Genomic DNA, 12,292 nt, shown 5'->3' with positions numbered 1-12,292 from the left:
TTTTTTATAACCTAACTCTGCTTTAAACTTCTCCACAACTTTATCCCTGACCTGTCTGGTGTGTTGCTTGGCCTTCATGATGCTGTTTGTTCACTAAGGTTCTCTAACAAACCTCTGAGGGCTTCACAGAACAGCTGTATTTATACTAAGATTAAATTACACACAGGTGGACTCTATTTACTAATTAGGTGACTTCTGAAGGCAATTGGTTCCACTAGATTTTTGTTAGGGGTATCAGAGTAAAGTCAGCTGAATACAAATGCAAGCCACACTTTTCACATAATAATTTGTAAAAAAAAAAAATTAAAACCATTTAGCATTTTCCTTCCACTTCACAATATGTGCCACTTTGTTTTGGTCTACCACAAAAAAAATCCAATTAAATATGTTTTTGGTTGTAACATGACAAAATGTGGAAAATTTCAAGGGGTATGAATACTTTTTCAAGGCACTGTATGTATAAACTACTTGGATTTGAGCATGGGTACTGTATATATAATTTCCATGGCATATTGGGATATGGGCTGTGCTGGGAGTTATCCAGATACCGTTTTATAATATGAGATGTATGTATGATTTTGTAGAGAACATTTTGTAGATGATGTGTTGGGAACTGGGCTATGCTGGGAGTATCTAGATTACAGAAACTGTTTTAGGCTCCAGTCAGAGCCGTTGTACTAACCATGTGAGGTTTGTCCAGCGATCTTTAAAACTACAGTGTACCCATTTTCTGATAGCTACTTCCAGCAGGACAATACACCATGTCACGAAGCTTAAATCATCTCAAACTGGTTTCTTGAACAGGATAATGAGTTCACTGTACTCCAATGGCCTCCACAGTCACCAAATCTCATCCAATAGAGCACATTTGGGATGTGGTGGAACAGGAAGGAGATTCACATCATAGATGTGCAGCCAACAAATCTGCAGCAACCGCGTGATGCTATCATGTCAATATGGACCAAAACCTCAGAGGAATGTTTCCAACACCTTGTGCAATCTATGCCATGAAGAATTAGGGCAATTCTGAAGGCAAAAGGGGGTCCAACACGGTACTAGCAAGGTGTACCTAATAAAGTGACCGGAGAGTGTATATATAATTATGAAGAGATCATTTAGCAGATTACATATTTGGATGTGGGCTGTACTGGCAGTTCCTAGGATCCAGATACAGTTTTATAATATGAGATATTTGTATAATTATGAAGAGAACATTTAGTAGATGACATGTGGGGATGTGGGCTGTGCTGGGAGTTCTTGGATCCAGAGACAGTTTTATCACATAAGCATAGGCATGTGAAGGGGGTGTGCCGGGTGTGCCTTGGCACACCCTAATCCAGGGGCAGCTCCAGGGGGGTGCTTGGGATCACCCCCATCTCTGCGACCATCTCCTTCACGGGGTCAGCAAGGTCTGCCTTTGACTTTTTACTCTGGCTGCAGCGTTTCTCTAGTGCCCCGCACACAACATACTGGGGCTTGTAGCCAGTGGGGACTATTAGCTGTATCTCCCCGGGCAGAGGAGGTAGTGGGTGGGACAGGGTTGTGGAAGAACTCTCCTTCATACACACCCACAGGTGGCTGCTCTGGCTGATCGAGCAGCTGGACCTGGGAAGGAGAGGGAGCAGAGGATTCTCTACTTCCAGCCACAGGTAAGTGGTTAATGGGAAAAAGTTTACCTTTACCACTGGAGGAATTCCCTCCATGCTCAATCTGTGCTGCTACAAGCCCCTACACTGCACACAAAGAACTGGAGAACATGGTGACATGTGTGGATTTGGGCTGTGCTGGGAGTTCCTAGGATCCAGATACAGTTGATGTATTATGTATGTATGCTTTTGTAGAGAACATTTAGAAGATGACATATTGGGATATGGGCTGTGCTGGGAGTTCCTAGGATCCAGATATAGATTTATAATATAAGATGTATGTATGATTATGAAGAGAACATTTAGTAGATGACATGTTGGGATGTGGGCTGTGCTGGGAGTTAGTAGGATGGAGAGAGAGTTTATGATATAAGATGTATATATATGATTATGTAGAGGACATTTAGTAGATGACATACGGGGATGTGGGCTGTATGCTGGGAGTTCCTAGGATCTACTGTAGATACACTTGATTTATTATGTATGTATGTATGATTGTGTAGAGGACATTTAGTAGATAACATGGTGAGATGTGGGCTGTGCTGGGAGTTCCTTTAGGATCCAGAGACAGTTTATAATAAGAGATGTATGTATGATTATGTGGAGAACATTTAGTAGATGACATATGGGGATGTGGGCTGTGCTGGGAGTTCCTAGGATCCAGAGACAGTCTATAATATAAGATGTATGTATGATGAATATGTAGAGAACATTTAGAAGTTGATATGTTGGGATGTGGGCTGTGCTGGGAGTTCCTAGGATCCAGATACAGTTTATAATAAAAGGTGTATATATGATTATATTGTAGAGAACACTTAGTAGATGACCTGGTGGGATCTGTGCTGTGCTGGGAGTTCCTAGGATCCAGAGGCAGTTGATGTATGATGTATGATGTATGATTATGTAGAGAACATTTAGTAGATGGCATATGGGGATATGGGCTGTGCTGTGAGTTCCTAGGATCCAGACACAGTTTATAATATATGTATATGTGATTATAGAAAGAACATTTAGTAGATGACATATTGGGATATGGGCTGTGCTGTCAGTTCCTAGGATCCAGATACAGATTTATAATATAAGATGTATATATGATTATGTAGAGAACATTTAGTAGATGACAAATGGGGATATGGGCTGTGCTGTCAGTTCCTAGGATCCAGATACAGATTTATAATATAAAATGTATATATGATTATGTAGAGAACATTTAGTAGATGACAAATGGGGATATGGGCTGTGCTGTCAGTTCCTAGAATCCAGATACAGATTGATAATATAAGATGTATGTATGATTATGTAGAGAACATTTAGTAGATGACATATCGGGATGTGGGATGTGCTGGGAGTTCCTAGGATCCAGATACAGTTTATAATGTAAGATGTATATATGATTATACAGTATATAGAGAATATTTAGTAGATGACATGGTGGGATCTGTGCTGTGCTGGGAGTTCCTAGGATCTAGATACAGTTTATAATATATGTATATGTGATTATAGAAAGAACATTTAGTAGATGTCATATGGGGATGTGGGCTGTGTTGGGTGTTCGCAGGATCCAGAGACAGTTGATAATATAAGATGTATGTATGATTATTTAGAGAACATTTAGTAGATGACATATGGGGATGTGGGCTTTGCTGGGAGTTCCTATGGATCCAGAGGTCAGGGAGGGCTGTGCATTATGGATGGGCGAGGACTATAGGGGGGGTGTATAGATTGCATGCAGCCCCTCCCAGCTGTACTAATACCTGCACAGCCCCTGATCCCCCCGGCACTCATCTCTCCGGAGTCTAGCAGTTCTGTGTTCTGATCTCACCTGCAGCTCCTTGTACAGCACCGATCTCAGCGCTGTCATTGTACTCCTCGCTGTGCTGGGACATCGCAGCCCCGTACAGGGCAATAGGATGGCCCGCCGGATCGTGGTGACCCCAGGCGGCTACAGAGGACCTCCGATTGTCATCTGCTTGATCCATGCTTTCCTGACTCTCCTGACCTGTGTGCAGCCACAGCCGGCTTCCCGAACCCTTAGTGCCGATCACATCATCATGGCCAACCGAGGAATCCGTGTCCCCTTCGGGCGATCGGTGACCGTGGACCCCGTACAGGACCTGCTCATCCAAGTACAGCCCGGAGATAAGTGTGTTCTGACTGCGCTGGAGAACGATCCATTGTCCCAGAGACCCGGCTGGTTGTCCCCTAAGAGGTTCCCCTGTGACTTCGGTCCTGGAGAAGTGAAGTACACCCATCTGGGCTCCCGCAGTCCCCCCCGGGATAAAGTAAGGTTGCAGCTTAAATATGACTCTCCTACAGAGACTCTCATCATCCCTTTTGTCTTGGAGGTGGAGGTGATATTCCAGCAGTTGGAGATAGTTACTCGCAATCTGCCACTTGTAGTGGAAAAGTTGCATGGACTCAGTGTCCCCATTGACAAGAAAGTTTTGGCTTTCACCTATGACCCTGCCAAGGAGTCCTGTAAGATCACCCCCCTCCTTGGCACAGGTGGGATACCAAGGTATGGACACCTTGTCAACTTGACTTCCACCTCCCAGCAGGGCATTGACTGTCAAAGTTTTACTAGTTCAGGATTTCGTTACCAGCACACAGCCCCTCACAATTCACCCAACAGAGACTACTTGCCCATGCTGGTGGAACTGACAAGTGGCAGTGGTCCTCCTAGACAGGAGCACTTCCATCTGACTGTCAGGATTAAGGAGGGGGTTGAGAACACCCAACCACATCCTAGTTTTGTTTCCATGCTTATGATGGAGGTGGACCAGTTCGTACTTACCGCCCTGACCCCTGAGATGTTGGCAGCTGAGGATCTGGAATCTGACCCTGGTGATCTCATCTTTAACCTGACAAATCTTCTAGACCCAGACACGTCTGGGTACCTGGTGAGCACAGATGATCAGAACCAACCCATCACCTCCTTTTTCCAAAGAGATGTAACAGACCTAAAGATTGCCTACCAGCCACCATCCAGCGAGTCCTGGCTGGAGAGGATCCTTCAACTAGAGATGCAGGTAATTGATACTGAGGGTGCATCCTCAGAAACCTTTGCCTTTATGATTGTGGTCAAGCCTATGAACACTTTGGCTCCCCTGGCAACACGGAATTCTGGTCTTTGGCTTCTGGAGGGCCAGTCGAGACCTCTGTCTGGACCAGGCTCTGGATTGAACAATCTGATCATCAGTGATGAGGACAATCTAGACGAGGTGAAACTGAGTGTGGTGGGGGGGCTCAGACATGGACAGCTTGTTCTGGCACATGGGAGCTCTGCTAGTGACAGTGGAAGCAATGGCTTTACTTTCTCCCCTCAAGAATTGCACTCTGGTGTGGTTGTCTACCAGCATGATGGCAGTGACACATACAGTGATAATCTCATTCTAAGAATGGACGATGGCAAGCATCGTGTGGAATTGCTCTATCCCATCACTGTATCTCCCACTGATGATGAGCCCCCTGTGCTCAATGCAAACACTGGGCTAAATCTACCAGAAAAAAGTTTAGCCCTTATTTCACCTTTTATGCTCAGTGCTACAGACATTGATTCAGAAGATTCCACAATCCTTTTTGTGCTGCAGGAGTTCCACAGCCAACTTGGGGAAATAGTTCTTAGGCAGATGGAAGAACCTGCTGAGGAAGAAGGTTGGAGATACCTTCCAGAGGAAGCAGTGTATGAAAGAGTGGTAAGCCAGTGGTACCAACAAGATATTGTGGATGGAAAACTGTATTACAAACATGTAGGACCACACAATACTGAGACTGTATTAGATAAGATACTGTTCATGGTAATGGATGACAATGATCCACCTAACCAGTCTGGACAACAGGTGTTCACTGTACGAATAGAGCCTATAGATGACATTCCGCCGGAGCTATTCCAAGGGACAACTTTACATATCACTGTTAAAGAATATGAACTAACCCCTTTAAAAAAAAAGAATCTACGCTACACAGATATGGATACAGATGACAGAAACCTCAAGTACACTATACACAGTCACCCGAGAGACACTGATCCCAATCACCCTCTTCTGACTGGCCACATAGTGCTTAGCGACCTCCCAGAGGTTCCAATCACATCCTTCACGCAAGCCCAGGTCAACCACCATAAAATTTCCTACAGACCCCCAGAAAAAGAGCTTGGAATAGCTCCCAAAGTTTTGCAGTTTAATTTCACTGTAGAGGATGCTTCAGGAAATTCAGTTCAAGGAACTTTCACTATCTTCTTACAGCCTGTAGACAACAAACCACCTGAGATAACCAACACTGGATTTACTGTCTCAGAGAGAGGTTTTTTTACCATTACTAAAAAGGAACTTGATGCAACAGACCAGGATACAGAAACTAAGAACATTAGGCTTAAATTATCTCAAGCACCTTTGCATGGTAATTTGCGATTTCGTGGTAACTCTCTATCACCAGGAGAGTCGTTTGGCTTATCTGACATACAGCAGGGTCATTTAACCTATGTGCACAATGGAGATGAATCAGTAGGGGACACTTGTTCATTAGTTGTCAGTGATGGCATACATGAAGTTCCCATAACAATGCGTATTAATGTTAAACCAGTAGACGATGAAGCGCCTACTATCATGCTCCCTGGAGGACTTTTAGGATCCTCCTTAGAAGTCCTGGAGAGGGGAGAAACAGAGATTACAACAAATGTCATCCAAGGCACTGACCCCGATACCGATGATTTAATGCTGACATTTATTGTAGAAGAACCTCCCAAAAGAGGGGAAATATTAATCAGTGGTTTACCCGCTGAAAGGTTTACTCAGCAGGACCTCCTTAATGGTGATGTTGTGTATGCACATACCTCTGGAGAGATAGGACTTCAGAGGCAGCAAGACTTCTTTAACCTAACAATATCAGACCTTTCTGATGAGTGGGTTGTTGGAGGCAACAAAGTACATGGTGTAAAGGTTCATGTGACAATTCTGCCAGTAGACACTGAAGCCCCCATTGTAAAATTAAGAGAACAATTCTCTGTACTGGAAGGTAGCAAAAACCTGATTACCCCCGATCACCTAGATGCAGAAGATGTTGATTCACCAAAAGATGAAATATTGTGCACTATAATTGTGCAGCCAACATCAGGGTATGTAGAAAATATCTCACCAGCCCCTGGTTCTGAAAGATCCAGATCTGGAACTCCAATCAGTGCATTTAGTATAAGAGATATTCGTCTTGGACATATATATTATGTTCAAAGTATCCACCAGGAAGTAGAACCTGTAGAGGATAGGTTTACCTTCCGCTGTTCCGATGGCATCAGCTTCTCTGAACGCCTCTTCTTCCCAATTGTAATCATACCAACAAATGATGAGAAACCAGAAATCTTTACCAGAGAGTTTATTGTTATGGAGGGTATGAGTCTGGTTATTGACACTCCAATCCTCAACGCTGCTGATGCAGATCAGCCTCCAGATGAGCTTCTCTTTATTATTACCAAACCCCCACAACATGGCAGAGTAATATTGCAGCAAACTTCTTTTCCCATCCTTAACTTCACATTGGAGGATATTAAAGAGAGCTCCAGCATTATATATGAACATGATGACTCAGAGACAAAGGAGGACAGTTTTAACATTCTCCTAACTGACGGAGAACACAGTGTAGAAAAGAAAATCCTTGTAATGGTTATCCCTGTAGATGATGAGACACCAAGACTGACAATCAATGATGGTTTAGAGGTTGAAATTGGAGAAACTAAGTTAATTACTAATAAGGTTCTAAAAGCCACTGATTTAGATTCAGATGATACATCTCTCATATTTGTCATTAGATTTGGCCCCAATCAAGGCCTGTTGCAGCGGCTTGACCTGGATGGTTCAGTTGTGAGTAACGTAACAGTAGGAATGAATTTTACTCAGGATGACATTGACAAAGAACTCATCCAGTACACTCACTTAGGCCAAGAAGGTATCCGTGATCTCATCAAGTTTGACATCACAGATGGGACCAACCCATTCATTGACAGATATTTTTACATCAGTATTGGTAGTATTGACATTGCTTTTCCAGATGTTATTAACAAAGGAGTCACTCTAAAAGAGGGGGGAAAGGTAACCTTGACCACTGACCTTCTGAGTACCAGTGACATCAACAGTCCAGATGAAAACTTGAAATTTAGCATTACAAGGGCACCGAGTCGTGGTCACTTAGAGATCACAGATCAGCCTGGAGTCCCAATCACTGCTTTCACTCAGCTCCAGCTAGCTGGAAATAAAATCTATTACATTCACACTTCAGAAGATGAGATGAAGATGGACAGCTTTGAATTTGAAGTTACAGATGGCTACAATCCTGTTTTCCGTACCTTTAGAGTTTCAATAACTGATGTGGACAATAAGAAGCCAGTTCTCACAATTCATGACCTTACAATCAACGAGGGAGAGAACAAGCTTATCACTCCCTTTGAACTCACAGCAGAAGACCTGGACTCTCCTGACCATTTGTTGAGATTTACCATCACTCAAGTACCAGTTCATGGCCACATTTTGCTCAACAACAGTCGTCAGATATCTACATTCACCAAACAAGACCTTAATGAAAACCTCATCAGTTACAAGCATGACGGTAGTGAGACAACTGAAGACAGCTTTTCTTTCACTGTCACTGATGGAACTCACACTGAGTTTTATGTATTTCCTGATACCTCCTTTGACACGCGAAAACCTCAGATGATGAAGATTAAAATTAACTCCCTAGATAATGGCATTCCTCAAATTGTTGTTAATAAAGGGGGTTCTACTTTAAGAAGTCTTTCCTCTGGCCATCATGGTTTTCTAATAACCAGTAAATCCTTAAGAGCAGAAGATCGTGACAGTTCCAACAAACTTCTCAAATACCAAATCACAGATGGGCCAAAACATGGTGTTATTATCAACTTGGCTCATGGCAATGACTCATTGAGGACATTCACACAGGGTGAGTTCATTTGACTCTGAACTGAATTCATGGGTACAATACAAATTTTATAGTATACAGATGCAATAACATTCTGGTTTAGGTAGGTTCGTTTAGGCACATAGAAATGTGAAAAGTACACTAACCTCTAGGAGGTAATTAAAATGATTTTTTTTTGCTTTATTAAACTTAATGGTAATCTTTCAGAATAGGAAAATTGGGTACTTGTCTTTGAAGGTGTATGCTCCAGGGTTATCATTCTGACCTGTCTCTCAGTACTTGCAGATTCACTAACCTTAAGCATACACGTGCTTATTATGTGTCTCAACATCCAATATGAACTTGCTTGTTCCTAGAAGTAACTCAAATTAGCAAAGCCAGGATCAGGATGGCAGCCCCAGAGCATTCATCTTCAAAAAGATGTTAGCAATGGCAGTTCGTAGTTACATAGATTAAAAAAAGATACATGCCCTTCAAGTTAAAAATAAATAAATGTTTCATATTTCTTTCCTGGCAACCTTCTTTTTTTAGCTTACTATAGAATAGAGCACTTTGTATATCATTCGTTCTTTTATTATACAGAGTTTACATAGTGGTGAGCGTATGTTGTAATTCAATGTAACAATTATTTTGTATCAAACTCTATGGATGTCAAAGGACAAGAAATTACTTCTTTGCTTTTTTCATTAGCTGACATCGATGACCTGAAAGTCTGCTATGTCCTTAAAGATGGTGACAATGCTACCAGTGATATCTTTCACTTCTCAGTAGAAGACAATGGTAAGTTTTTATTCTCATATTTTATACAAAATGTAATGAATTACAACTTAGCATATGTAAAAGACCCATTTATAAACTGTATGACTCATACATTATTGTATCATAGGTTTAGCAGAAGTATAAAATAATAATAATATTGTTATTAATAATAATAATAATTATTATTATTATAAAAATCTTCAGATTTGATTGTGAAGTAAGACATCTGACCAAAAATGTTTTTTTAATAGAATGATGAAGGGTTAGAACCTCTGTAACACTTTTATTGCAATCTACTGTATACACATACTGGAATAATGTTCTCAAACATCTTGTCTTACTGGAACACTAGTAGAGTAGGCTGAGGTTAGAAGCTTTGTCATATATTTGCGGTATTTTTCCTGGTTCCTGTTGTGTTTGGGAGAGGAAGTGGGGGGGAGATCTCCCCAATGGGATGCAAATCGCCTTCCCTACCTCACCCTATTTTAAACACACAAAAAAAAAACATCCAACATTTCCACTAAAAAGATTATACCAAGCAGCCTATTTTTGTAATGTTTTTTCAAAAACAGAACTAGGACAGCAAAAGTGTGTTGTCTCATGTTTGGTATATGTGTAGGAGATTGTGAGTGGTCAGTAAACCTAAAATATAACTCATCTTATGTAAAGAAGCTGGCTAGAAATCTGCAGTTATGTAGGTATGCAATTTCCATGAATATATTTTCCAATGCACAAACTGCAATAGTGAATTCTTACTTATAGTTGACAGCATAAAATTGCCCACATGTAATCAGGCATTTCTGATATACCATAGACATGACATGATCGTCAGTTTTCTATGGCTTAGTTGCCTCTGTAGGTGTTTTTAGTCAATTAACAAGTTTATTGTTTTTTTTTTCCCCAGACACCAAGACTGGGATGTCTAAATATAATACAATGATATTCCCGCGCTACCAAAAGTGTGCGTTTTTTAACAATATGCTGCAACACTGGAGGAAATATCAGAACCCAAAAAATATATAAAGTGAAGGTATTGCTGCGCTATGTACCTGAATACCGTGCATAATAAAGTGCAAAGGTGCTCAATAAAAGATATGGTTGAAAGAGGCAATGTTCAAAGGTCAAAATACATCCAATCCTAGGCAGTATAAAAGCTTATCACATGCCCTGTGATTTCTTTGGATAAAACAATAAAAGTGTATCAATAAGACAATAAAAGTATGTCAAACACTCAAATGATTCTTCATAGAACAGTGATAGGAAATATATCCATATGGTGTACAAATGAAGTGAAAAACAGTGCTCAAAAGAAGGTGCACTATAATTGCAATAAATCCTACAGGAATAGGTAAAATACTAAACGGCATATAAAAGCATAAACCTCACAATGGGGCATGTTGGGATGTAAAATTGGATGCACGATAGTGTAGTGTTTCCAAATGTTTATTGACAAAACAGTAAAAGTAAAATCAAGGTACTCACAATAAGAAGTGTCAAACAGGCATATAACAAACGAGCTGCAAACTCGCCCATGTCACTTCTGGTGCCTCATGTTCCCGCGCAGCACTACCTTCACTTTATATATTTTCTGGGATGTCTAAATAGTTAACCATGGTGACTAAATATGCACTCTCTAGCAATAGAGATTGGACTGATTATTCCAACACAGCCAAGTAGCTTACAGAAAAACTATAACATAGTAAATAGTTATTTACAGACTTCCAGCTTGAACTTTCTTAAAGCGGAGTTCCACCCAAAAGTGAAACTTCTGCTCATTTGTCTCCTACCCCCCCGGGTGCCACATTTGTCACCTTTTGGGGTTGGGTGGGGGGGGACAGGATAACTGTCTTTGACAGGTATCCTGTTCCCACTTCCGGGAGCCACAGCCGCGGCTCCTAACGTCACCACTCAGCTCCCTCCTCCTCCCCCTGTCACCAGGCCAGTAGGAGAGAGGAGCGGAGCGAAGCGCATGCGCAGTAGGGTTCCTGACGTGAAGCTGTAAGGCTACACTGCTGGCTTCCCTTACCCGGAATGGCAGCAGCAGCACCTGACAGCTGATGGAAACATCAGCTGCGGTGCCGACATCGCTGGACTCCAGGACAGGTAAGTGTCCGATTATTAAAAGCCAGCAGCAGCAGTATGTGTAGCTGCTGGCTTTTCATTTTTGCAGCGGTGGGCGGATCTCCGATTTAAGGTGGGATGTGTTAATAGTGCAATGCTTGCTTTACTTTTTTGGCAAGTTTAGGAAATTTCCCATTAGCAATTCTCTATGAAGGTGATAAGCTGAATAACTGCAAGGCATAATAGACATGGAGGTTACATCTGGAAATGAAGCGCTCCCTGTGATCTGTTAAGTGTCCATTTACATCCGACAGCTAAATTGGAATGCAAGCATTACAAAAGGCAAGAAAATGTGCTCTGAATTGTAGTATACAAGCCAGCTACAGGTCTGAACAAGTGCAGGGTCACATATTCACTTGACTAGTGACAGAACTGCTCTGAACTGTGCTCTGCTTGGTAATAACTAGTTCACTGACGACAGATAAGGTTGAATGGCTTTTTAGCGTCAGACAGATAGTTACAGGTAAGATAGGGCATTATTTGGTGTGTGACTCTGTAGCAACCAAATATTCACTAATCTGTAGCGTTAGCAAACCAGTTTCACTAAATATACCTAATATATATATATATATATATATATATATATATATATATATATATATATATATATACACAGGGCTTTTTTTCAGGGGGAACTTGGTGGAACTCAGTTCCACCACCTCTGACTCAGACCCTTTGGTGCCTGCTCACCACAATCGCTTGTAAACACAGAAGTCTGGTTTCTGTGTTTACAAGTGACAGCTCTGCACTCTGTATGTAATGCAATTTTGGTATTTAATGCCCCTTTAAGACCCTCCTACTGTTTTTGTGAAATGTGACTGAACACACCCACTATTTAATGT

General features: G+C 41.5%; 1 protein-coding gene across 1 annotated transcript in view; it reads left to right on the top strand.

Annotated features, from left to right (window-relative positions):
• The first annotated feature begins 3,556 nt into the window (after positions 1-3,556).
• FREM3 (FRAS1 related extracellular matrix 3) overlaps positions 3,557-12,292 on the top strand; it is a 94,313-nt gene continuing 85,577 nt past the window's right edge. The window contains exons 1-2 of the mRNA XM_073604411.1: positions 3,557-8,591; positions 9,261-9,350. Of these exons, the coding sequence (XP_073460512.1) occupies positions 3,557-8,591; positions 9,261-9,350 (5,125 nt within the window). The remainder of the gene's footprint in view (positions 8,592-9,260; positions 9,351-12,292) is intronic.

Source organism: Aquarana catesbeiana, linkage group LG01, assembly GCF_042186555.1.
Source record: "Aquarana catesbeiana isolate 2022-GZ linkage group LG01, ASM4218655v1, whole genome shotgun sequence".
NCBI classification, from domain to species: Eukaryota; Metazoa; Chordata; class Amphibia; order Anura; family Ranidae; genus Aquarana; species Aquarana catesbeiana.
This window is presented reverse-complemented; position numbering and strand designations above follow the sequence as displayed.